We start from the raw sequence: 25,506 nt of genomic DNA, 5'->3' as shown, positions 1-25,506 counted from the left end.
CCGTAAGGGAACAATACCACCTGCTGGTATTGCCCAGAAGCCCCCTGTTCGTAAGCAGTATGCTTATCTAGAAGGCATTAATTAAATTATGCCAGTTACTGAGGGTAATATTAAAATATCTAAACTGCAAAAAGACATAGACAGTACCCTCTTGTTCCAGTCTCCGCCAAACAAACCATCTCCGATTTGGGAAGCGCCTCCTCTAAAGGAAGAGTGATCTTACAGGAGTGTGTTTTACTGATGCATCATCCCGTAGGGAGAACAGTAAGTGGAAATACAAAGCAGTAGCACTGGAAGTGGCAACAGGAGAAAAATTAATTGAAACAGGCGAAGGTAGTGCGCAGGTAGGGGAACTTAGAGCAGTTCTACTAGCCGCACAACACGGTGCTAGCCATATCTACACCGCCTCATATGCTGTTTTTAAAGGAGCCACCGAATGGATAGGCCAGTGGGCAGTCAATGGTTGGCAGGTGAACAGGGTTCCAGTCTGGCAAACCGATGGTTGGAAGTGACTGTTGGAGATGGGAGAACAGCGGACGCTACACGTGGGTTGGGTAAAAGGACATGATCAATCAAACTCTATCGCTGCTCAGTTCAACCAACAGGTAGACAGCCGGACGCGGCTGCGACAAATTGATGTCGCTAATAATAACCGAGAATGGGGACGTTTACGCGAATGGTTACACGTTAAGTATGGCCACACCGGATGGGGTGATTCGTATCGGGAAGGTATAGCCCGAGGATGGCCTGTATCAGTTAAGCTGTGTGGGCAAGTAGTGACTGCCTGTTCGCAATGTTGTTTACAGCTTAACAAAGACCATCCGAGTAAGGCACCCCCCTGCACATTCGGGACAGGAAAACGTTGTAGCACTCTTGGCAGACTGATTATATCGGCCCATTGCAACCATCAGGTGGGAAAAGATACGTCCTGGTGGGAGTAGGAATTTGCACGTCTTTGCAGACGGTGAATTTATCACCGGTAATCCAAAAGAACTTGTGTATCTGTTGCTTTAATAAACTGCACTCTTCATTAATCTAGCCGTGATAGCTCTCGTTGAACGCGACCAGACTCTTTTAAGTGTGGCCGTGGTAGCTCATGGAACGCGACTAGGCTGAAGGTGTATCGCGTTATTTGTGCATCCGTAATTGTCATAGTTCAGTACACTGAACGCGACTGGACTTACAACGATGAATTGGGCATCTGCCAAATTACTTTAGCCTTTCAACGCAACAGAAGCTTAAAAGCTGAAGAACTTGAATTTTTGGATCGAAGTGTTTGTGTTTTTCAATTTTTTTTCCTGGAAGATGGAGATCCTCTGACTTTTCTGCAGGCTAGAGCACAAATGGTTGTGTGGTTGTAGAGTTTTGTAGAGTAGATGTCTCAGAAATAAACTTCTGCCTCCGTAACGAGATTTATTTTATGCTTTGCATTAAAGTAGGAGACTGCTAAAGGAAGACTTTTGCTGATATGTTGTTTTGCAGAGAAACTGCTTTTAACAAGTGAGTCAGCCAGGGCAGGAACTGTAAACCTGACCTCTGCTGCACGGGAAAAAAGGGAGACGCCGTCCGTCTTCCCCCAGCCCTGGGAAGGGAGTAGGGCAACCGTTCCTTACCCGCATCTCCTTTGGTAATTTGGTGTTTGTGATCTCTTTGTGCATGGACAAATGATTGTTTGGAGGAGGAGAGTACTTGTTCATCATTTCCCCTTCGCTGAGTAATGGCACTTAAGAGGGCATAAGAAAGCAGCTTTTCCCTTTGCCATCGTCTTATAAAGGCGCGTGGGAGCGCAGGCGGGGGAGGCAGTTGTTTCATGTGGGTATTTGAATATTACTGAAAACAGAGCAAACTCCGTGCAGAGGTTTAAAAAAAACCAAACAGGCTCCACAGAATGATGAGGGAAATAACATTGACAAAGCTTTGTGTATCAGGCTGCATTATAAATAAGAGCATGACAGATCCTTCAAGTCTAAAAAGCACCGCGAGTCCCCTAAAAACTTGGGTGATTCAAGCAGATATGTCGCTTCAAGCATTTTTCCTGGTGCGTTAATGGCCTGAATGGTGTTATAAACAAAAATTCTCGACTGTGTGGCATTATCAAAGACGGAGACAGCCGGGTTACAAGAGTTGTGTTTGCAGCAGAGATGCACTTCAAAGTTGAGGAGTGTTACAGTGGCAGCAGCTGAAGATCAAACGGGGACTTGCCTTTTCCACCCCCTTCTCCCACAAGTCTTAAACAAGGAGTTGAAGAAAGGCAAATAATCTCTGTTTGATTCCTCGGAGCCCCCCAGGCTGGGGGACAGCATCGTCCCTGTGACCTGGAGGGTCAGTAGATGATGGGGCTGGGACAGAAGTCCTGGGTGAAGCGGCTTCATCTCCGAGACCCCCGGGCAGGGGCCACAGAACCTCCCCCCGTTCCCGGACGTGTGGGAAGAGGCGCAGGGGCTGCTGAGCTGTACGCGGGAGTGGTTTCAGTTGCATCGGAGGCTGTGAGGAGGCTTCCCCTCAGCTGTTATTACTTCAGGCTGCTGGGGAACACCCTGCGCTTGGCTTGATCGTAGATTTGGGGTGGGGTTTTATTATTTCAGTACTTGGGTAATTCTATCCTCGAGGCAGTGCCCTTAGCTGGGCTCCCTGGGGCTCTGACACCGCTTGCGTTTATGATGCTGCGCAACTCCCCTTTCCCCCTACATCCCTGCGTGCCTCAGTTTCCCCGTCGCAGTCGCCCCCTGCTCTCCCGTCGCTACTGCCCCTTTAAGGCACCGCCGCTCTCCCCGAGGGGGTGGGGCTTGATGGCACGAGGCGGGGTGGCCCCGCCCACAGGGGGAGGGCTGGAGCCCGCTTCCGCCGGCGGACCGGAAGCGCGGGAGCGCCGTGGCCTGAGGGGGGGCCTGCGGCCGCGCCGGGACGGGAGGCCCGCGGCGGCGAGCTGCGGCGGCAACGGGGTGAGACGGGAGGGACGGGACGGGGCACCCGCCCGTGACGGCGCTGGCGTTTCTTGCCGCCTCGGCGGCGGAGGCCCGGTTCCTTTCGGGTCTCCCTTTGTCTCGGTCCCGCTCCCTCACACCGCCTCAGGGCAGGCGCTGCCCCGCTGGGCCGGGTTGGGCCGGGACTGCTTGGCAGCAGGGGGGTGGCGCGTTCCCCGGCGCGGGCGGCCGCCCTGGGCGCCGGGACCGGGCAGCGCTGCTGGGGCGGCGGCGGTTGGAGCAGCCGCGCGGGCTGCGGCCGGGGCTGTCGCGGAGGAGGTCGTGGAGGGGGCCTGGGTGTCGCCGGGGCGGGGCAGGGAGCGGCCGGGGGCGGCGGCTCAAACCGGGAAACCGAAAGTGCTTTCTCCCTGTGGGCTTGGGCGTTTCTGTGAGCAGGTGTCGGTGCTCGGCAACGGCGGCCGTTAGAGCCCGTCGGTAGCGGAGCGTTGCCGGTGAGGGGATCTGCTCGCGGCTGGGGTCTGGGCGTCCGTGTACGTTTGTTTAAGCAATTTCCGTGCTTAATGCGCGTGCATAAATTTTTACCCCTTTTTTAGAAAGGGGTGAGATAGATTATTGTATTGCTCGCGTTTGAACGACAGGAAGGGATTCAGTATCAGAATTTCATATTAGTATATTAATATTTTAGTAAACTTAGTACACTTCATATTTAAAATATCAGTATCAGATTCAGAAGGGCTAAGTACGCAAATCATACTTAGCCCTTCGGTAAATGTGTGTTTAAGATAAAGTGTGTTAACCTAAATACCGAAGCACTGCTTGGTCTGTAGCGCGTGAACTGAGCCGCTTTCCGATGGTTGGTGTTTTGCTCCAGAGCTTTGAAATACCACCAGGACTCGGTTACCGGGGAGGGGTTGCTCAAGACAGACTGTGCTGGGCTGTACTCCAGGCCCTGCATGGCTGAAGGCGTCAGCCCCCTCCCTGGCTGCAGGGCAGCGCTGTTCTCCTTTCCACCATGTGACCTGGCACACCTGCACAGCAAATAGCTTCCTCTTCCAAAGGTAAATACCACAATTGGTTTTTTTTCCCCCCGTATGTATGAGGAAATGTATGGTTTTTTCTTTATCTAGCTTTCCCTTTCGCTTTCCTTGTTATGCTAAATAACAAGCAGTTACCCTCATTCCTTTTATATAGTTAGCTCAAGTGTTCATGCTTTTCCAGTATTCTGTTGAGTTTTTCAGACTGGTAGGATCGGAGATGACTGTGTTGCTGCTTAGTGAAGAACTTTTGTTTTTAGAGGAGGCAATCGGTGGTGACAATTTTATGATGCTTTCTAACTATAATAATAACGAAGACAGGAAAGTTCTGCATAAATATCCTTTGCTTTTGACAACAGGGATTTGTTGACCTACAAATTTTAGCAGGAGATTAAGAAAAAAAGTTAATTAAATTTTGTACTCGTTAGACCTAGATTCCACAGATACCAGTAAAACAGCATAACAAACTTTAGCGTTGTAGTTCTGGAAAGTGTACAGTAAGTGTGGACGAGGGGTTTTTTGTTTGTACATTGAATTTTCACATGTTGTTTTGTAGTTTGAAAATTATGTAATTTGACTTCTTTTCGGTGCTTTACTTTTAATAGTTTGCCATTCAGCAGGCATTTTTCTGTAATGTTCATTTAATGCTTTAATTTGTATTTCTTTGTTTAATTGCATGCGCCTATATGATACAAGAATCTCCAAGAACATATGCATGTACGCTGCTAATGAGTTACGTAAATCCTGAAACTCATCACACTTGAAAATTAGGTACTATTGTGGCTGAAAGGAAATACTTTGCTGCTTTCAGTCTTTAGACTTCTGTTAATTCCTTCTTCTTTCCATCCAAAGAATGAGCACATGTCGATGGTGTACGCCTGGTGGTTCTGACACCACTGAGTTCCTGAAGAGCTATGCTTCTAAACAGTTGTCCCTGGAAGATCTTGAAGGATCCAACGATGATCTCTGTTACTGCCTGGAGTGTGTGGTTGAATACCACAAAGCAAGGGAGAAATTGCCAAAGTTGCATGAGGTAATTAAGCGATTTGGCTCCTGCCCGTTACTGAGCGGGAGGACTCGCAACTGAAGGAAAACTTCAGAAGGGGCTTCTGTGGTCCAGCCTCGGGGTAGGGGGGAGTTTTGTGCAGGGGTTGTGTTTTATTGGTTTTTGGGAACAGGGCACGTTGCTTTTTAACGGTCTGCTTTTTTTGTATTGAGTTGCAATGAGCGAATCGTAAAACAGCAGGGCCCTCTTGTTTGCCATATATGCAAATTGGTGAGAACTAAAACAGTAGTGGGGAGTTGCTGACTAGGTGTTATAGCTTGAACTTTATTCATGCTGTGATGGTTTGACATCTGAAAAAAAAGAACACCTGCCAAAAAACCTAAGAGCTCTACTTCTTTAATGTATTTTCTTACTTCCTCTGGTGTCTGTTCAGCTTTGGGTTTGTTCCTCTTTCTGTTTGCTTTCATGTCTCATTCATAGCTTTCTACTATGCTTGAACTTCAGCGATCTGATCTTGCAAGCCTGTGAGATTGTGCGATTAAAAACAATCAAAAAAGTTTAAAAACTCTTTATTATAAGCCTTCTGTAACTCTCCCTCATTAGTATTCAATTTTGTATTTTGGAAAGCTTATTTTCCCTTATGTGCGTTTGTATGTAAAATGAATATTTGTAGCTAATTGATCATAATACAGATGTCTAAAAGGTTGCTCTTTAAATTAGTCAGCTAGATTTCTCTGGAGGACAATCCCATCTGAGTATAGATTGGAAATAAGTGGAGTGACTGGACTGCTGAAAGTTCCTTTCTGTGTCTGTTAATTGTAGGAAATAACCTTGGTTTCTAATTGAGGTTTGGAGCAGTTACTTCAGATGAGTAATGTTAGGTGAGCCGAATCGCCTACAAATATTCAGCAAATCTGTCTGTTTGCATTATTTACATCCACTCCCTTCCACTAACACATTGCAAAATACGTGAGAAGGCAAGATTTTAAAAAGGCTTTTCCCATCTTCCTAAATATGATAATTTTCTGTATCGTGCGCTTTTTTATATTGGCCAGTGGAACAAAGTTTTGTGACTAACCTATGGCCTGAAATAATTATTGAAACGGTTTATGAATGTTTAACAGAATTGTAAAAATGCTTCTGGTTTGAATGCCACTCTCTTAAAAATTACTTTATAATCTTAACTCTGAAGTGAGAGTTTTGTGATTTGCACAATCTGAATGCCACGTCCAAACTTTGTTTCACACCACGCTTGGAAAGAAACTTTTCAAAACGAAATTGTAAGTTTTGGAAGTCTAGTTAAGGTTTCTGCATGTGATAATAAATGTCTGTAATCACTTTCTTCACAAATGCACTTTGAGTTGTTTTTCCCCACTGAATAGGTCTTGTGGGAGTTGGAAACCTCCCGTCTTGTTGCCCACATTGAGAAGTCCATGCAAGAAGTTGCTGGAGAAGATGATGAGTTGTTTATCGTGGATGAGAATGGAGAGACACAGCTGTCTGGTTATGTGGGCCCGGATTTTGAGAATAACCTGCGAGTGCCCCTTCTAGAAATACTGAAATATCCGTATCTGCTGCTGCACGAGAAAGTCAGTATGTATCTTACAGTATACAGTTGGAAGGGAATGGTGGTGTTCCTACTGAATGAGCTGCAAATAACAAATAGTAGTTAACCGAAGTACCAGTGTGTGTGTATATATCTTATATTTATTTTGATGCTGAATAGTTTTGTTTTGTGAGTGTATAAATTAGTCCTTACTATAACTGTGTTTGTCTTTTTAGGTGAGCTGTGTGTGGAAGTGCTCTGTAGAATGGAACAAAGTCACAGCTCCTTTCAGGTCTTTGAGAAATATCCAGGAATTTATGTCTTTTTGGTACACCCGAATGAAGAGGTAAGTTACTTTTTCTGTTCCACTAAAACTTAGTTTTAAATAGCATCAGAAGAGATTCTTATTTTGAATGACAAGAATATGAAAATAGTAGCGTTCAGGATTAAGTGTTTGATTTTCTGTATTTTTCTCTAACTGTGTGTGTGTGTATATATATATATAAAAATGAGATTTCAGTAGGAATAGTTACTCTTGCTGAAGGAGAGAAGACCCTTCTTTTGCAATAACTTCCAGAATCGCTTTACTGTTTGCATTTAGTCAGCAGAAGTTACAGATGTTCAACCAAACGGTAAATTTACACCCTATACTCCCAAATGGAATTCTTCTCAAGTGGGCCAGGGTTTGTAATTTAGTGTATTAATCCCCTTCTCCTTCCCTGTTCTTTCTCCATCCCTAGAAGCTTTCACACTTTAGTAATACTCAGAACCTGAAATATTGAAAAGGTGAGAATAGTGTAGTTACTTGCAAGAAGAGGTGCTCAGCAGTGTACTTCTTCTGAAATGCCTTCTAATCGTCACTGAATTTTGTCATTACAAGGAGGCAATATTGTGTTTTAATGAATTTGTGTATTTTGTGGTGGGACAACTCAAAACTCTGTAGACTTTCTTTTTTTTGCCTGTGTCTGAATCCATACGGGATATTTTAATATTGAACAGTCAGAGTTCAAAAGTTCATTTGAAAGTGTAAACAGGAGAGCTCTATTCTTTATGCTATTTAGAAGTGTCAGCTGATCTTAGTGTCGTTCATGCTAGCGTACATAGTAGAGACTGCTCTCTTTTTGAATCCAGTCTCTTAAGAAAGTAACCCAAAGAGAAATTTGGAATACTGGAAGTCTCTACGTTGAAAGGGTTGAGAGGCTTTGCAATTACGGTTGTTACCAACACTCCTATGTTTTTGCTGATTAAAAGGACTTGGACAGAACAAAAAAGACCTGAGGTTCTCAAAGCAGTACAGACATGTCCGAGTGCCTACTTTTCCAGATTGTTTTGAAGATGATGTATTATCCTGCAAGAAGGCTGTTCCTTTGAACTACATATGCACATCCTAGAAGTGAAACTGGTATCAATGACAGGGAAGAGTACGAAAAAATAGTGGTAATGCAGAGAACTTAGGAACGTACACCCTGCTGCAGTTGGGAGGGCCTGTTGGAACAGTGAATCCTGGTTTCATGCGCTATGTTAATACTGAAGGGAGATGGAGTGCTTTCTTTGCACGATCTTAGAAAAGTGCCTGTGTGGCGTGTAAAGTGAATTGGGACGTGTAACTCTCAAAGGAGTATTGAATTGTAACTCAGGTGAGCTGTTTGTTTATCGGGAGAGTGTGAGTTCATACCATCATTTTCCCACCTCATGTGTTGCAGCTTTGGAGAGTCAGGTTACATTTGCTGTGGCTGGTGGGCAGGTTGTGGCTGTACCATTTCCAGGACTGGCTTGCTTAAACACCAATGTGGAGTACAAAATTACAAGTTGTCTTAAGAAACAGTAAAAGATTTAATAGTATTGTACTTCACACTTGCTGAAACTCAAGTTTTCTCAGTAGGTCAGAGAATGATTCCACCAAGGTAAGAATTGACGAGTGTCCTCTGCTGACAGTGCAACTTAACATCTGTTGTTATAGTATACAGTTATCTAATTACAAAATATTGGTCAGTAATGTTTAAACAATATAAAGCAAGTACAAAACCAAATACTACCCCTTTGTCACATGAATCCCAAGGAGTTTTATTTGTATATATTACCCTGAATTTTAACTTCTTTGTTACCAACATTTTGTAGGTATAATAAGCCGGTTTCTAAGGTTATTTTGGAAAAAGACTAACTCTTACTTGCAATTATGAGACCTTACTTTAGTAAAAATATACTTTTGTCCCATTTGTAGTATCAGTGATTCCTAATCTTACAGCATTGTGCTTTTATTTGTTCTTTTTATTGATATAATTTCTGTTTTAATCCTTAGATTCGTCGATGGGCCATCCTAACAGCAAGGAATTTAGGGAAGGTTGATAGGGATGATTACTATGACTTACAGGAAGTCCTGACTTGCTTGTTCAGAGTTATTGAGTTGGGGCTTTTTGACACTCCAGATATTTACAGCTCTTCAATGATTGAAAAGGGTAAACTCATCCTTCTGCCATCTCATTTATATGATAGTGCCAACTACAAGAACTATTGGCTAGGTGAGTATTTATGATCAGAAATGAATTTGTATGTGTAGTCTCTCTCACCTTGTAAGCACTTCTTTCAAGTCGGAGCTCTACTATTTCAAGGTGCTGTTTAGTTTGGGGCATGTCAAATGGGAAAATTGAACGTTGCACAACTGCAGTAGTGAGGTAGTGTTTAATTAGTTTCGTGTTGCTGCTGATCTCTTTGGTCAAGTGTTACACTGGTAATGGCATTTGGAAAATGATCCTTGATTTGGTGAAAATTAGAAGAAATTTTTGCAAATATACGGACGGGTTGCTTTTTTTTGTAGGGATTTGTATGTTGCTAACGGTACTGGAAGAACAAGCTATGGACTCCTTGTTACTGGGCCCACACAAACAAAATGATTTCATGCAGTCTATACTGCACACCATGGAGAAGGAAGCAGCTGGTAACCAATTTTGATACTGAGATTAAGACAGTTCATAGCCTATCTTTCATCTTTATCAAACTTCCTTGTTTAATTGAGTAAATTCTTAGTAGTGTAATGCTGAGGTGATTTTAACTGAGGCTTATTTATCTTCTGGAAGATGGCTAATATTGCACAGTATTTGGGCAATACTGACAAATTCTGAAAAACGACATTCAAACAAACTCTTAGGTGGAGAATGGATGGCAGTGCTTTGCATAAGGCTGACTTAGAGGTTTTGGAGGACAAATCTGTAATTTCATTTAATGTACAGGTCATATGGGAATGCGCATTTCACTGTGGCGTGAAGTTTTAATTTTGAGTCCTAAAATAAACACCTTTGTCTGAATTGCCGTAACTTGCTTAAAATTTGACTCTTCCATCCATCTATTTGAGGGAACCCCTTTTGCAGCTGGGAATTTAGACTTTAGAATTTAGACTAGTAGCCCTTGGGACATTCTTGTAGGCCACATACCATGGCAGAGCCTGGGAATGGCACATGAGCTCAAGACCAGGGCTGCCTCTTAAATGACTAGATCTTTATAAGCTTAGCATGTTTGTTGAGGATATGCTATTCTCTTAGATAAAGAAGGAAGAACACACTTGAAGGAAAACCAATTGCTTCTAGCTTAAATTTGAAGTATAAATTGTCATAGCTGTGTACGTTGTACCCACTTCTTAGAACAGCACTGCAAAAACCAGTGTGGAAGAATTGGTTTCATAGAGTTGGGAAATGTTAGTAATAGTTATCTGGGTTCCTGTTGATTTAAGACTGCGTAAGGAACAGTTTCTGTCTGTACAGATAAGTGAGGTTGACTTTTTTAATCCTTCATTCCGGGTTAAAAAGTATAGTTGCAAATCACTAGAAGACATATCTTTATATTAGTTTTTAAGAAAAATCAATGAAAACCAACTACTTTCAACTTCAGCTTAGTCTAAGAATGTACAGGACTCTTGCATTTCAACTCTCCCCAATATTACTGTTATGTTTCAGATGATTCTACTGACCCCTTCTGGCCAGCGCTGCATTGTTTCATGGTTATTTTGGATCAGCTCGGATCTAAAGTATGGGGTCAGCTTATTGATCCTGTCCAAGCCTTTCAAACCATTATCAACAGTGTGAGCTACAACAATGAAATAAAAAATATACGCAGTAGCTTTAAGAGGTCAGTTTTATTAAGAGACTAGAACAGTTTTATGATTTTAATACCAGGTAGTGTAGTAGCTTGATCTTGGTTTTCTTGTCAGTGCTGCATTAATTTGTTTTGGGGGAGGGAGATGGCAAGTATATAAATCAGATGTTGCCAACTTCAAGCAATGAAAAGGTGAAGTAGGTCCCCTGAAACTGTGAGGCTCTTTCAAAAAATATACGCTCACTTCTCTTTGACTACTTTGATGTCTGTTATGCTTTTCAGGATTTTTTTCCTGAATCAGGAAGGCTGCTAACTATTTAGTGCTTAGTGCTATAACCAACTTGCACTTAAGTTTAATGAAGATTGCCATGTCTGAGAGTCTTGGTAAAATCATGGGAATTCCAGAATTTTCAGTGGATGACACAGTTTTAGATTTTATTGTAGTTCCAGATGACAACTGATTTGAGTTTACTTTCAGCTCGTGTTAAGTCTTAAGTATTTCTTAAGATTAGGTTTACTTAATGGTACTGTATGGCCTTAAAAGTTTTATTCCCTTTCTGCATGTATTCCTTTCAGGGAAGGTAGTAAAATGAGGATCATGGAACTGCCCTTTAATAGCGTGGATAACATAGTGAACTGCTGAAAGGAAATGCTTTAAAACACATAGCAGGCATCAGATACTCTTTTGAAAGGTTTTGTCTTCATATACTTACATCCTAAGATAAAGTGGAGTTTTTGAATCACTTCGGAGTGACAATATTGTCAGTACTGAACAGAAAGTTAATTAGGCAAAGTGCTTGTTCAGTGCAGAAGCGGTTGGTTAGTACACTGCTAGGAAGTCTAGAAACAGCTTCTATGGGAACAGAATTTTGTTATGTAAACTTGAACTCCATCTTTTGGCATGCTGTCCCTTTTAATGATTTTTATAAGAATCCAGGTCCTAAGACTTTAGGAACACCTCCTATTTTTGAAAACTGAAACTGTGTCTAATCTTAAAATGTTGGCGGAAAATAGTACCTGGATAACCATACCAGTTGTTTACTGTTTTCCTGCGGTATATTTTTAATCAACTTTGAGTGACAGTGTCTTAAATTTTCAGTATTTTCATACACACAGAGTCTATAACGTTATAGATAGCTGAGGAAGGCATATTAAAGGAGATTTTCTTCAGTTAAACAAGCTATTTGAGTATTGTGTTCAAATAGTTGCATGCAAAGTTTACGAGTATGTAGCCATGATTGAGCTGCATTTATGCATAGAAACCCCAAAGAAAATGGAAGTCTTCTGGGTGTTTGTTCTAGATAGTCAAATCCATGACTTGGTAGAAAGCTCTTTTTCCTGAGGCAGTCGCTTCCCCTGCCTCTTATGAGCAGGATAGAACAAGCTCTACAATTTTAAATATGATATCTTTTCATAGGCATGTTTTATCACTGACAGGTTCTTATAGTCACATGGTCAGTATCTGAAAAGTGAAATCTGTGTCTTTGCCAGTTGGCTTTCTTATAGTTTAAGTTAGTTGTGTCTATAATGAGTCTATAATGATTTGTATTTCTTTTTAGGACAAAATCTGAGCCGGAGTCAGACTACGGTGATGACATGGTTACTTGCAGTCAGATTGTGTATAATTATAACACAGAAAAGCCTCAAAAGGTATTAAAAAATATTTTCTTTCCCTATTCTTTGAACTTTGATCACTGAATGACACTGTCAGTTTAAACCATCTATAAAATACGGAGGGGAAGATACCTGTTTCTACGAGTAATGTTGTAAAGAAAAAATATTAAATAACGTATGTCGCTATTGTTTGCCTTAAATAGCAGCCAGTCTGGTCACTTCTTGTTTACCTGGTACTTTCAGGCTGTAAGAGGAAAGAAGAGTATGTTTGTGAGTTAGGCAGAGATGGTATTAAAGCCCAAGAACTCGTATGAAGACTGAAACAAACATTGGTACCTCAATGAAAACTCTGAATTCAATTTAAAAGAAAAGTTACTGATTGAGTTCTTGTATTTTACTTTTTGTTTCTCAGTATTCTAAACTAATATACCGAGTGTGGAGTAATGAGGTACGCATTGATGTGCTCTCAAATGCTAGACAGTGCTCAAAAATGGCACCATTTTTTTCTTGTTATAAAGCAGAGGAATCATTTGTGAGTGTGTTCTCTTGATGTTGGTGCATTGTGTTTATGAAATGTCTTTTAAAGGCTTTAAATGTATATTTGATTATCTGAGGTTAAATTATGTCAGCATAAAAACATCTTTGGAGGGTTTCACAATGATTTGTAAAGGAAGTACTACTTTACACTTACTTCATAAGGTACATTTTAGGAAATGAGTTCCTTATACTGTGTTAGTTTGATCTTTATTTTTTTTGCATTTTTTTAAACTTAGATTTTGACTTACATTAGGATGTAAGAGGTGCTATCATTTAATCAATGTATATTTGAGAGAAAATAAATTTTATGGCTAGAAAAAAAACCTGGCAGACTGAACTGTGCAGGTGTGCATAGTGAGGATGATGTGTGCTGAATTTATTTTTCAGGATACTGGATGGAAGACTGCCATTTGTCCGGACTACTGCCCCAACATGTATGAAGATATGCAAACACTGGCTAATGTGCTTCAGTCAGATATTGGCAGAGATATGCGTGTCCATCACAGCACATTTCTGTGGTTCCTCCCTTTTGTTCAGTCACTTATGGATCTCAAGGACTTGGGCGTAGCATATATAGTAGAAGTCATTCACTATCTCTGCTCGGAAATCAAAGATACTCTCCATGAAAGAATCCAGCAGTGTGACAAAATCTCTGAATTTTTTCTCCTGATCCTGGTGTCCATTATTGAACTACACAGAAATAAAAGGTGCCTGCATTTGCTATGGATTAGCTCCCAAGAATGGGTGGAAGCAGTGGTGAGATGTGCCAAGCTTCCAGCTATAGCATTTACCCGGTGCACTGAAAAAACATCTGGACACTGTGTGAGAGGTTCATCAGCAATATCTTTACAAGCTTCTAACTCTGTGCAGCACGCCTGTGTGCAGCTGATACGCAGCCTTCTTAAAGAAGGTTGTCAAATTGGGCAGCATGCTCTTTGCAAGCAATACCTAGACAAACTCAATCTTCTTCTGCGAGGAAACCTATCTTTAGGTTGGCAGCTGAACATCCAGGAAACCCAGGAATTACAAACGTGTTTAAAGCATGTTATAAGAAGTATAAAGGACAGAGCATTGAATACCCCTGTGCCTGTAGGAAACAATGCAAACTCTACAACTTTGCCTACCGTTTCTATAAAGCAAGAGAAGAGCGCACATGGTGATGGATGCAAAATGAGTGTACGTGGCAGAGATGACCATTGTTCACCACTTGCTGTCACATCGAAGGAAGGCGGAGATGAAGATTGTCAAGAGAACCCTTTCTCTAGAAGAAAGAGTGCCTGGGAAGAGGAATGTAGTGATGCATCTAAAAGTTCAAGATCTTGGACGTCCACAGAAGGCCTCATGATGAATAAAAAGGAACTTAATAACTTGACAACTCAGGAGTATGTCTGCCCACAGAACTCTTCAGCAACAAAAGTATGTGGGAAAGCTCAGGAAAACAGGAACAATGGTCTCGTGGCAGGGAAATGCGATACGGGTAATCAGTGCTTTAATCCAAATGCCCAGCATTCAGATTTCAGAAGAGGTGGAGAGTTGGAAAACAAATGTGAAGCAGGACCCGTAACACCAATGCATCTGGCTGCTCAAACTCGTATTGGTTCTCCAGAACATGTTTACAGCTCAGATGTAAAGGAAAGCAGTATGTCTCCCAGTTCCTCTTCAAAGTTTAAAGTAGATGTGCATAGACTTGCAAATTTGAAAAACAAGGTACAGAAAACGGAATGGCTCTCAAAAGTATTGCAGCCAGCGAAGCCACGCGACTTGAAAAACTGCAGTTCAGCAACAAGTGCTTCAAAAGCAGAGGTAGAGCAACTAAAGTTTTGCACTGGCTATCTGTGTACAAGCAAAGATTGTCATAAACATCAGGGAGCGAATACTGTGTGTGAAAATGAAATCTCTGTTGATACTCTGTCTTCAAGGACTTGTGAAAGTACACGGGAGAAAAGTGTCAACAGTGCTTTTCAATCCAGACTGGTCCCCACTAAACAGGTATCAAAAGAAACACCACTAGTTTGCTCTAGCTCCTCTAAAAATGAACCTGGTATGCAGGAAAATGAAGGTGGTGGTATTGTGCTTTCAGGGATTAGTGATGCCTTACTGAAAGAAGCATCCACTGAAGAAAAATCGAGTTCATTGTTGAAGTCTGTGTTTAAGAAGGACACTGACATGCAAACTTCAGACCAGCAACAGCCTAATCTAAATGACTTGGTTAAATATGACTGTAAAGGTCAAATTTCAAAGACATTTTGTATGGATAAAACTTCAGCAAATGGTCATGTTCCATCTAGCTCTGAAAACAAGAGGGATATATCCAACCCTGCTTCTCAGATCAGGCCACTGTCAATGAAGTGTGAATCAAGTGACAGGTTGTTCGAATTTTCAAAGTATTTCAAGAGAGAAAACAATTCAGTGAGGAAGAAAGAGGAGGATTTTGTGAAGATGGTTTCTGAAGATAATGCTTTAACAGACTCCCAGGTTGATAGAGAACTCAGTAAATTATCTTTAGCTGCATATGCCAAAAGTGTCAATTTTTCCTTTGATTCAAGCCAAGAAAGCTCAGTACATCATAATGTATGTGATATTAAAAGGAAAGTGAAAGGTGCTGTAAGATCTTCCAGTGATGGCCAAAGTACCAGCTCTCCCTGTGATGCAGATTGCCTTGACAATAAAGTCATTATAATTTCAGACTCTTCTGATGAAGATGATGATGTGGCTGACAAGGAGGAAACAAAAAAAATGAATGAAAATGTGTCCCCTGAAATGCAGCCTTCAACTTCCAGCTGTCTTTCTGATAGTGATATCAAAATAGAATCAAAGAAGCCAAGCTCTCCCTTGTCACTGGAAGACTGTGAGTCTCAGTACTTTGAATTTGAAACAGAAGATGATGTCTTTTCGGTTTGGCAAGATACTCAAGCGTATAGTACGGAAGCAACTCCAGAGTATAAACAAGATCATGTTTCAACATCGGTTGATGGTAATTCAGGTGGCTTACTGAGTGATCACACAAATGACTGGGGTTATGATGTGGATTACGTAAGTGATGATACCATGGAAGAAGAAGCAACCTTGATGGAAAAGCAGGTAGGAAATAGTTCTCATCAGAAAGAAGCTGATAATACAAAAGAAGTAACTAGTTCAACACTGCAAGAATCTATTAGTAAGGGAAATGCAAAAGATCAACTGGAGAATTTTGCAGACAAAGGTACTGTTGCTAAAGACTTCACCCTGGACTCAAAATTGACTGAACCCAGAGCATCTACATCTAACATCTCATTAGCTTCAAAATTGGCCCTTAAGAAAAATAATACGAGCCCACGGAAGAATATAGCAAAATCTAAGGTAGCAAGAACTATTCAAAGAAGTCCTAAAAAACCTCCTGTTCTTAAAATAGCACAAAATAAAAAGCTACTTCAAAGTACATCAAAAAATTCTCAAGCTGGCAGGTCGATGCCTGCTGTGGTTCCTCCAAGGAAAGTTCGGCAGTATCCTGCACCAGCATCAACTGTAGAAAAACTAGGTCTGAAGAAGGCGCCCCGCAAAGCATGTGACTTATCCCAGCGCTCTTTAGAGAGTCTAGCACAATTGCGCAGCTATGGTAAAGCTGCTGGGAGAGTTGCAGTTGCACCGAAACAGAAGATTAAAGTAATTGCTCCTCAGAATTTGTCTATAAAACATAATAAAAAATTGCTAGCCTGCCAAGACCTTCAGTTTTTAAGGCAGACAAGGCCCAAGAAAAGTGTCAGGATGAAAAATCGTGCAGGAAATTCTGAGAGTAGAATCAAAAAAGGTGGCAAAGTGGATGCAAAATCTATGAAACAAAAGCCTAAAAGTTTTGACCTGGCATCTGTTGAAAGACCTGTTGAAAACCGAAGAGAGAAAAAAGGGGAGGAGACTGTTTGTCCTTCTGCCAGCGAGAGAAAATTTGAAAGCTGCTCTGTGGAGGAGGAGACGTGCGTCTCTAAAATGCCTAGTTCTTCAGACTCAAACAGAAAATCAGAGGATAACAGTATGGTGGTTCCTCCTGTACCTATGGATTCAAGTCTCTCTTCTGCTGCACTTGTTGGAGATGATAAAGACGAACCTTCAGGAAAAGGTTGCGTTGTCCAGCCTGAGAGTGAGAAGACAACTTCAAAAGAAAGTGGGTCTAAACCAAATGAACACAGTGAAGATGATGATGATCTATTTTTAACTCAGTTAGATCCTGTGGATATGGAATTATGTTCTGAGGAGGGCAGTGTTCAAGATACTACTATAGCTAGTAAAAACCCAGAGGAAATGGATACTGCCGAGAGCCTTCAGCAGAATGAATCCTCGAGTATTGTGAAATGTAAGTACAAAGACTGTATGGAAAAAGTGGAAAAACTAGGAGAGTACTGTAGTAAGCATTCAGCCACCAGCTCAGAAGCAGATCACTTGTTTGCCAAACCTTCTCTCCTGCCACCTTCTAAAATAAGAAAGCCTTCCACTACCAAAATTTTCAGCTCACCAAGTTCTTCACGGAATGCAGCCTTCAGCAAAGATCTTGAAGATGTTAAAAAGCTACCGCCAGCTTCAAAAAGCAAAGTGAATGCAGCAAAACCGGTGGCAGTCAGGCTACCAAACGTGGCTGTGCCAGTAGGAAATCAAACATGCAAGTCTCCAAGTTTCAGTAATGTACCTCAACCCCCTATTTCTAATAACGTTCTCCAGTCGCAAAACAGACAGAACAACAATGTGTCAAATATTTCCAGAAGGCCTGGCCGAGAAGCATCTTATTCTTCCTTTCTTGGTGCTCAGCAACATGATCATAGTATTTTTGTTAATGAAGTCCTGAAGTGGACTTACGAAATGTTCGCAAACTCCAGCCAGTTTGGACCTCCACGTAATCTCTTGCAGTCTGTGGTAGCCTCTGTTCCTGTCCGATTTCAGGGATACAATGACTATTTTAATACATTTTTCCCCTTGATGATGCTGAATGCCTTTGAAACAGTAAGTAGCTATCTGCCTTTTGGTTTTTTCTCATCAACCCTAGTAAATTTTACCAAGAGATTAAAAACTGTTTTATGTCCTCTATTTACTTCTGAAAATGTTCTGAAAATGTTCAGATACAGATCTGAAGAGAGGCATGATTTGGGGGAGATAATCTAGACAGTTGTGTTCAAGATTGGGAACTGTCAGTGTTATTCACCTCAGTGAAGCTTTTTTTTTTTTTGGTGTGTGTCCACAATAGCATGCAAAAGGAGGGAAAAAGGAGGTGGTTCCTCTGTCTTTATAGCATATAAAGCTTAAAACAGAAATATTTAAGAAACTGAGGTCTTTCAATGACAGTGTCTGTAAGAAGAGGGTAAGAATGTAATGTTTTGATTTATGGTGAGAACTTACGTGGGAGGGTAGGTTAATCTGAGAAGTATTTTTTTTTCCAAACAGCTTAACTTCAATAGTTTATACTTTAACAGTGAGAAAATGCAGTGTTCCTTCAATTAAAGTCTGTATGCTTTCAAGTTCAGTCATTGCCTCACTTCTCCCATAGAAATAAGGTAGAAAATGAGGTCAATAGTAGGATAATACTGGTATTTTAAGGTGAAAATGCAATCAGGGGAACTCACATTTGTTTTGAAGAGCTTTGTAAGAAAGTACATGAAATGGGGGTGGGTGAGGAGGAAGCACTTCCATTTGCCCTGTGTGTGTTTAATGTGTATGCATATATTAAAAAAAAAAAAAAAGAAATGGGTAAGACTCTTCAATGTCTTGTACTTGGCAGTCTGTTAGCTTTCTTTTATTTCTGCTTAGTATGTTTGCCCTTTGAGTCATGATAAGCTATTCTTCTGATAAGCTAAACCCTTCAGGGTATATTTACTTAGCTTTTACTTCCCAACATGTAGCTGGCACAAGACTGGATAGAAAACCAGAGAGTAAGAGAGAAGAGTTACTACTTCTACTTACAGAACTTCTATGCTGACTTGAATACAGCAGATTTTATAGGTAAGAGGTTTTTTGTTTTGTTTGTGTTTTGTTTTGGTTTGGTTTTTTTGTTTGTTTGGTTTTGGTTTTTTTTTTTTTTTTTACAAAACCCTTTTCTAATTTTCAAGTAGACAGTGCCTTATAATGAGCTAGCACTTACAGGTAGAAGTGTTTTTATTTGCTTTAAATACAGAAAGGGTCTTGAATTTGCTATTGTACAGAATGCACGTTACAGAAATACGTATTTTGCAGGGAATTTGTGCCTTAAGTGTTCAGTACAAAAAGTTATCCGACTGCTGTTGGAATACTTTGTCTTGCTCATTTGGGATTTTGTTTTAGCTTCTTTTGGTAAATAAAATAGTCCTTGACTTGCTCTATTTTTATACAGTGCTATGTTCAGTCTTAAGAATGCAGGATGGAGTTAAAACTCTTCCTAGTCTTTTGCTATAGCTTTTAGTAGCTTTAAAAGTTAACAGATGGGTATTACTGAAGTACATGCAATATGTTAATGGTAGTACTTCTATAGTCAGAAAGTAATTGTAACCATTTTCATTTTAATGTTCTAATTTTAAAATGTATTTTGGGTAGCTCATTTTCGAGAAAGTGATTTGGCAAGGCAGCTTCATCCAAAGGAGGATGACTTAATCTTTTTGGTGGTCCAAAAGAAAAAAGACACCTTTAGGGAAGAAAGTGAGATGGAGAACCATACAGTGAATCACGTTGGTCTTGTGACACGATTTTCTCGTGCGTCTGGCTATTTAACTAGTAAGTAAAAGGGGCTGAAATAAAAATGGGATTCTTCTTGGTACTGTAAAATGCTTCTTCATAGCTGGCTGTTGATAGTAGTAATATACCACTTACCTCAGAGGAAATGGGGTTGTTTTTCCACATGTCTATTCTGTGCTAGAAGCTTTGTAAAAAGCCAGGAACTGAAGCTGCAGGCCTACTTTCCATGCATTTTTCTAGGGTATTCCTTCAATACAGATGTTAATGCTTTGTGTAAGAACAGAAACTAATGATGAGTAAGTGCTCTGCCTACGCCTTTAGGAGGGCATTGCTGTGAGATATGAAGTGCCATGAACTTCAGTGGTCTCACTGAGTAAAGTTTTCACTATCTTCTGGAACTGAAGTTGTGAATTACCAGGATTACCAAATACCAAGATTAATTCTGCCTGATTAAAACAGTGATCTGAGTTGTTTTACAGAGCACTGTTTTTTTTGTCTTTTGGGGGGGGTGGGGGTGGCGGGTGGCGTGGTGTGTGTTTGGGTTTTTTGCAAGAATTAGTTGTTGGCTCCCTAATAGGAGGCAGCACCTGGTTCTGGTGAATTCTTTGAGTGACCTGTTTGAATGTCTTTCAGTTAACAATTTGGATATTCTTTGACTTAACAACTTGTGTGTTTTGTGTTTGGTGTTTTGTTTTTTTTTTTCCTCTCCCCTCTCCCCCCAATAGGACAAAAGGAACAGCATACAGTCTGTCATCTTTCTGTGCAAACTCGAGGCAATTTGTCATTCTTCATAAATAAGCAAGTGAAGTGCGTGGTGGTTGGCTCCCTGGTGACCACACACCGAACATTCAAAGGTTTACTACTATTGAGCAGGAGTCCCCTGGCTAAACCCATCATAAATCCAAGTTACAATGACTTCTGTCCCAGAGATTTGCCCATAGCTTCAGAAAGTGCTGTAAGTCCTGCAGCTAGAAGTGATAGTTGGGGAATACAAAGTGGACATTTGGATCTCATGAGTTTTGCAAAACTGGTTTTCCATGCTGTTTTTTGAGACGACTAAGTGCAAACAGACAAGTTTCAAAAGCACTGAGGCACTGTGCTTTTCAGAGGTGGTTGATTGGGTGGATAGAGAGGGGTGAATTTGCTCAGGTGTTTCTGCTGTATTGACATAGATACTAGTAGTGCACTTCAAGCAGCTTTCAGTTTTTTTTCCTTACTGGAGAGGTGTCTGTTCAGGAAATAAGGTGTAGTATGGAAAAGGTAATGCAAAATAAAGGTGTGTAGAGTAAACGAAACCTTCATAACAGCTTTCGAGTCAGGATTGGGCATGCATCTAGAGCAGACCTAGAATCAAAAGCTTCCATGCCCTTCAAGTTTTTTAAGTCATAGCTAGAGGGGTGGGGGACATTCTGAAAATATCTAAACTGAACATGGAAGGTTTGATCAACATTAAGTAATTCATTATTTTTTCCCCTGTCTGTTCCTTCAGGCATCAGATATGAACGAATACAATGAAGGTCAAAAGAGAGCTATTGAGACAGCTTATGCCATGGTAAAACAACATCCAGGGCTTCCCAAGATCTGCCTCATCCACGGACCACCTGGAACAGGGAAATCAAAAACTATTGTTGGACTTCTGTCTCGTGTTTTGAGAGAAGTAAGTGAACGTGATGTGATCGTCATGTTCTGGTGTTTGGTTTCCTAATGGAAGCCAATGATAGCTTAAACTAAATGGAAGTGTTATATTGGTAATTAACTGGGGTGTAATTTATTAAGCTGACTTAATTAAATCTGTACTGTATAGTGTGTAAAGGTGGAAATAATACCTTTTGGGCATCTTGGAAAACACTTATTTTACAGAACTTAAAGTAAAATCAAGAAAACATGCACAATCGGTAGTATAAACACTTGTTACATAAAAAACCCCTTAACATTCTGATGTATTAAAGAATGTTAATGTTGGCCTGTCCCATTTAATGGTTTTCATATTAGCATCCAGTAGATTCATCAAGTACATCATTGTTGAAGGGAATTTATGCAAATAGTATTAATACATTTGACTTGTTGTTACTCCATGTAAGACATACCTTACGAGATATTCAAGTGCAATAGTCCCCATACTCTGCATGCTGATTAAGATGAGCATACAGTCTGGCTTTTAAATCACAAGTGAAAACAATCTAAAGAGCCTGTTTTGGTTTATTGTTAATTAATCTACAGAACACTAGGAATGAGAAAGCAACTCAAAAAACAAATTCCAGGATCAAGCCAAACCGTTTTCTGGTTTGTGCGCCATCAAATGCTGCTGTTGATGAACTCATGAAAAAGATCATCGTTGCATTTAAGGAAAAATGCCAAAACAGACAGGAGCCTTTGGGTATGGTTTATTTTCAAATTCTGTTTATATGTTAAATAGACAAAACCTGAAGGACAAACTAGAACAGTGGATTACATATAGTAATTATATACTACTCTAAGCAGCTTTTTTCTCTTGCAGAACATGACTGGTACATCCTCATACTGTTATTAATTTTAATGTGCTTTTCTAAAAGGTGTATCATGTTTTTTTTTTTTTTAAATGAATTGCACGTTCTCTTTATATAGACATTGACCCTTTCCTCATAGTGTTAGTTTCAGTTCACTGGTTTTTAAGTACCCCTTAAAGATTTGAACACAAGACTGTTACCTTGATTTTGAATAAAATTCGACTTTGCTGATCATGCTAAACAGACCGATGAAAATTTTGGCATGTCAGAACCCCTCACATCTCTTTCTCCTCCTGTTTTGTGACTAATAGAAAGTAGATGAATTCTGAACAAGGCATCTAGTCTGTGGTGGGGAAGAAAAATCTGCGTTGTAACCAAATGTTAATTTGGAATTGACTTACTAGCTGTGTTACTGATGATAGTCGGTAATTTTCTAATTTAGCAATTCTGCAACTTTTAGATAAATAAGCCTGGGAATAAGAGGTAGTTCTGTTAATTCAAATCGATATTCTTAACTGTTAGCCACCACTAAAACATAGGCAACATCTTTTTTTTTTTTATTTTTTTAGAGTTTAGAATTACTGAATTTTTTTGTAGCTGTATTTAGAGAAGTACAAGTAAATTGTTGCAAACCCCTGAAAAGCCTTGTTTGATATCCATGATGTTTAAATTTTTTTTTCTTTCATACCAAAGCGCAGAGATGATTGGAGCAATCTAAAAGTATTTTGACTCTGATTTTGTAAACAGGAAATTGTGGTGATATCAAATTGGTGCGACTTGGTGCTGAAAAGGCAATCAACAGTGAAGTCCGGGGATTTAGCTTGGATAAGCAAGTTGAACATAGAATGAGTAAGTAACATGCAAATTAGACTTTTCTTCCATCATCCTTAAGAGCTTGATGATGTTTTACACTTGGGACTATGTGTCCTTTAAGAAGGAAGATCTGGGAGAAGATTTTTCTGCAACAGTACTTCATAAGCACTGTTTTTCTCAGTCTTAGTGGGAAAGTGTCAGCTTACATATGGCCTCAAATCTAAGCAAAACCAAAGAAATAAGCAAGATGACTTCTTGTTTGTTTTTTTTAAAGAAATTTTAATAAATGCGCATGTTAAAGCCATCATTTTTAAACAATGCGGCTATGCAGCATTTGAGAGCTACAGTTGGCACCAAGTCTCATTATCTTCGTTTTACAAGATAAGACCTCAATAGAAGAAGGGAAAATGCAACAAAAAATGAGTTTGTCCATTTGTCCTTGATAAGTTTAGATGCATGACTGAGAGCAAGTGTTATTGTAACATAGTTTTTCTATTCCTCGTGTGTTTTCCTTTGTTTTATTATAGAACGAAAGCCAGCTGACTGTGACCTGGATATTCAGAAGAAAAAAGAAGCTCTGGATCGACAGCTGGACATGCTGTCTCGTCAGCGTGCCATGCACAGATGTGAGAAGAGGGAGGTAGTAAGATAATAGTATTTTTAATCCTGTTGTGGTTTTTTTTTGTATTCATAACTGAATCCAAAGAGTAAAGAACTCTTTCTTTTAATGCCATCTCTGAGCAGTAACTGTGTTTTCACCTGCTTTTTCAACTAATGGAAGTGTGTGTTAGCACCATGAAAGGGAATGAGGAACTTTACATCAGGAATTTTCTTTGTCTATTTATACTGTTATTTTCAGCAGGTCAGTCATGCCACTTCTTGCTCTCGTGTTCAGTAGTCTTCACTTGCTTCTATCACCAGCGTAACCATATTTATAAAACTTAGTGATTTAACTTGGGTACTTGAAAGCTCTGTTTAACTGGAAGTAGTAAGATACCTTGCAGTCTGAGAGTTTGGGATGTGTGTTGCACTTGCAGTTTTCCATTTTTTGTCTAAAAATTTGGCATTTGTGCTCAAATCACAGATTTCTGATGGTAAACCGCTTTCCCAGTTGCACAGAAATTTAAAGTCTAGTGTTGTGTATGGAAAATCTAAATGTCGACCATTTTCGAAGAAACTGATCAGCTTTTTCAGACGTATTTTATACTAAAAGACAGTCTGAACAAATCTAAATGTCTAGGAAATGAATTAGGGTGTGGGAGGAAAAAAGGTATATGGGATGTGTGTTATTTATTCCTGATATTTATGTGGTTTCTCTTCCCCTCCTGCCCGCCATCTAGAGTCAAATGTTAGATGATGAAATTGGCAGACTTTCCAAGGAGAGACAGCAGCTTGCTTCTCAGCTAAAGGAGGTAGGAATTTATCTTTAGGGCAGCTCTTTAATAAACCTCAGCTAATCTATTTATATACTTGGTATCCTTTAATTGTGGTGGAGATTTGGTTTTGATGTGGCTGTGGGAGTATTTATAAAGTAGTAGGTAAATAGATAAAAATCATAAGCTGAGTAAGTTATGGACAGCATGGTGTGAAAGCCAGGTGTACTCTGGCTGCATATTGCAAAAAACCCCCTCCAAATCAGCCAAAAAACCTGATGGGAATATCCCCTCTTACAGTTAATTTTAAATGAAAAGTATATTTAGCAAAGAAGGTAATAGAAACATGTATGTCCTCATGTTCTAGGATGTATCTTCATCACCACTTTCATGCCCCTTACAGTCCTACTCGGACTGAGATACCTTTAAATGTTTCTAAGTAAAGCAACAGCTGGAAGAATTTTTTTTGTATGTGGAAAGAGATAGGTTTGAAAGTGGAAATAGGCACTGATAGCAAAACCAGTAATTAAGGCTGAGTAGCACAAACCATGAGATGAGTAAAGGTTCATCTTTTAACAAATACATGCTGACTCCTAATGGTCGTGGAGGCTTGGAGTCACAAATATGATGGCAAACTAAACTTTGCTCACAGTTACTGTGTCCAGATTGCATAGCTGTACAGATAAAGGAAAACTTCTTTCCAGTTTGCCACCTCAAAGGTGGTGTAATTTAAAGTGAGAGTAACATTTCAGTTAAGCCAACTTGTGACTTTCATTTGTAATAATGGAGGTAGTTTTGTTGGGTTGATGTGTTAGGCATGGTCTGTTTGGCAGTTAGAATTGTCCAGGTGGTTAGAAATTGCTCTGAGGTGGTTCAAGAAAACTAAAAGAGGCGACATGGTGTCCTGTTGTACTTGAAGGTTCGGGGGCACTCTCAGAAGGTACAGGCAGATATCATCTTGGAGTCCGACATCATCTGCTGCACACTGAGCACAAGCGGAGGTGGTCTGCTGGATTCTGTTTTTTGGCGGCAAGGACTTGATCCTTTCAGCTGTGTCATTGTGGATGAGGTCAGTAAAGGTATTTAGAACTACAGCATGTGCCACCTCTAAAGGTCTGCCTTGTTCTCTGCTTAAGCTACTTGTGATTGTTTGGCTGCTGGTGTAACATATTGTGGGTTGACTGCCCCATCCCCACCTTTTAACTGATAACCAGCCTGTCCTGCCATGTAGAGCCATAAGAAGAAACAGTAACTTTTAATTGTTTCTTTTTCTGCCTTGTGGCAGAAAAATGGGCTTTAATGGCAGACGGCTTTTACTTAAAAATCATGGCTAAAGTGTGGTTCTTGCTATAGAGGTTTCCAGATGGTTGGGTTATCTTTGTATCTGTTTGGAGAGAGTTCTGCATATTTAATAATAAAAG

The 25,506-nt window shown here is 40.3% G+C and overlaps 1 protein-coding gene across 6 annotated transcripts in view; it reads left to right on the top strand.

The window, feature by feature from the left end:
- The first annotated feature begins 2,859 nt into the window (after positions 1 to 2,859).
- SETX (senataxin) overlaps positions 2,860 to 25,506 on the top strand; it is a 30,676-nt gene continuing 8,029 nt past the window's right edge. Inside the window, exons 1-20 of one of the 6 annotated variants that reach the window (XM_075520026.1) lie at positions 2,860 to 2,942; positions 3,796 to 3,982; positions 4,655 to 4,729; positions 4,811 to 4,991; positions 6,347 to 6,557; positions 6,747 to 6,856; positions 8,810 to 9,029; positions 9,326 to 9,445; positions 10,458 to 10,629; positions 12,156 to 12,246; positions 13,135 to 17,715; positions 18,609 to 18,708; positions 19,276 to 19,452; positions 20,139 to 20,368; positions 20,903 to 21,070; positions 21,634 to 21,790; positions 22,647 to 22,748; positions 23,240 to 23,355; positions 24,053 to 24,124; positions 25,005 to 25,154. In XM_075520026.1, coding sequence (XP_075376141.1) covers positions 4,812 to 4,991; positions 6,347 to 6,557; positions 6,747 to 6,856; positions 8,810 to 9,029; positions 9,326 to 9,445; positions 10,458 to 10,629; positions 12,156 to 12,246; positions 13,135 to 17,715; positions 18,609 to 18,708; positions 19,276 to 19,452; positions 20,139 to 20,368; positions 20,903 to 21,070; positions 21,634 to 21,790; positions 22,647 to 22,748; positions 23,240 to 23,355; positions 24,053 to 24,124; positions 25,005 to 25,154 — 6,957 coding nt within the window. In that variant the 5' untranslated portion in view covers positions 2,860 to 2,942; positions 3,796 to 3,982; positions 4,655 to 4,729; position 4,811. Of the gene's footprint in view, positions 2,943 to 3,319; positions 3,416 to 3,795; positions 3,983 to 4,654; positions 4,730 to 4,810; positions 4,992 to 6,346; positions 6,558 to 6,746; positions 6,857 to 7,526; positions 8,148 to 8,809; positions 9,030 to 9,325; positions 9,446 to 10,457; positions 10,630 to 12,155; positions 12,247 to 13,134; positions 17,716 to 18,608; positions 18,709 to 19,275; positions 19,453 to 20,138; positions 20,369 to 20,902; positions 21,071 to 21,633; positions 21,791 to 22,646; positions 22,749 to 23,239; positions 23,356 to 24,052; positions 24,125 to 25,004; positions 25,155 to 25,506 lie in introns of those variants that run through there. The other 5 variants (XM_075520027.1, XM_075520023.1, XM_075520024.1 and 2 more) reach the window with 5 other exon arrangements.

This window comes from Mycteria americana, chromosome 17 (genome assembly GCF_035582795.1).
Source record: "Mycteria americana isolate JAX WOST 10 ecotype Jacksonville Zoo and Gardens chromosome 17, USCA_MyAme_1.0, whole genome shotgun sequence".
Classification (NCBI taxonomy): domain Eukaryota; kingdom Metazoa; phylum Chordata; class Aves; order Ciconiiformes; family Ciconiidae; genus Mycteria; species Mycteria americana.
The sequence above is the reverse complement of the archived record's forward strand: the minus strand, read 5'-3'. Positions and strand labels throughout refer to the sequence as shown.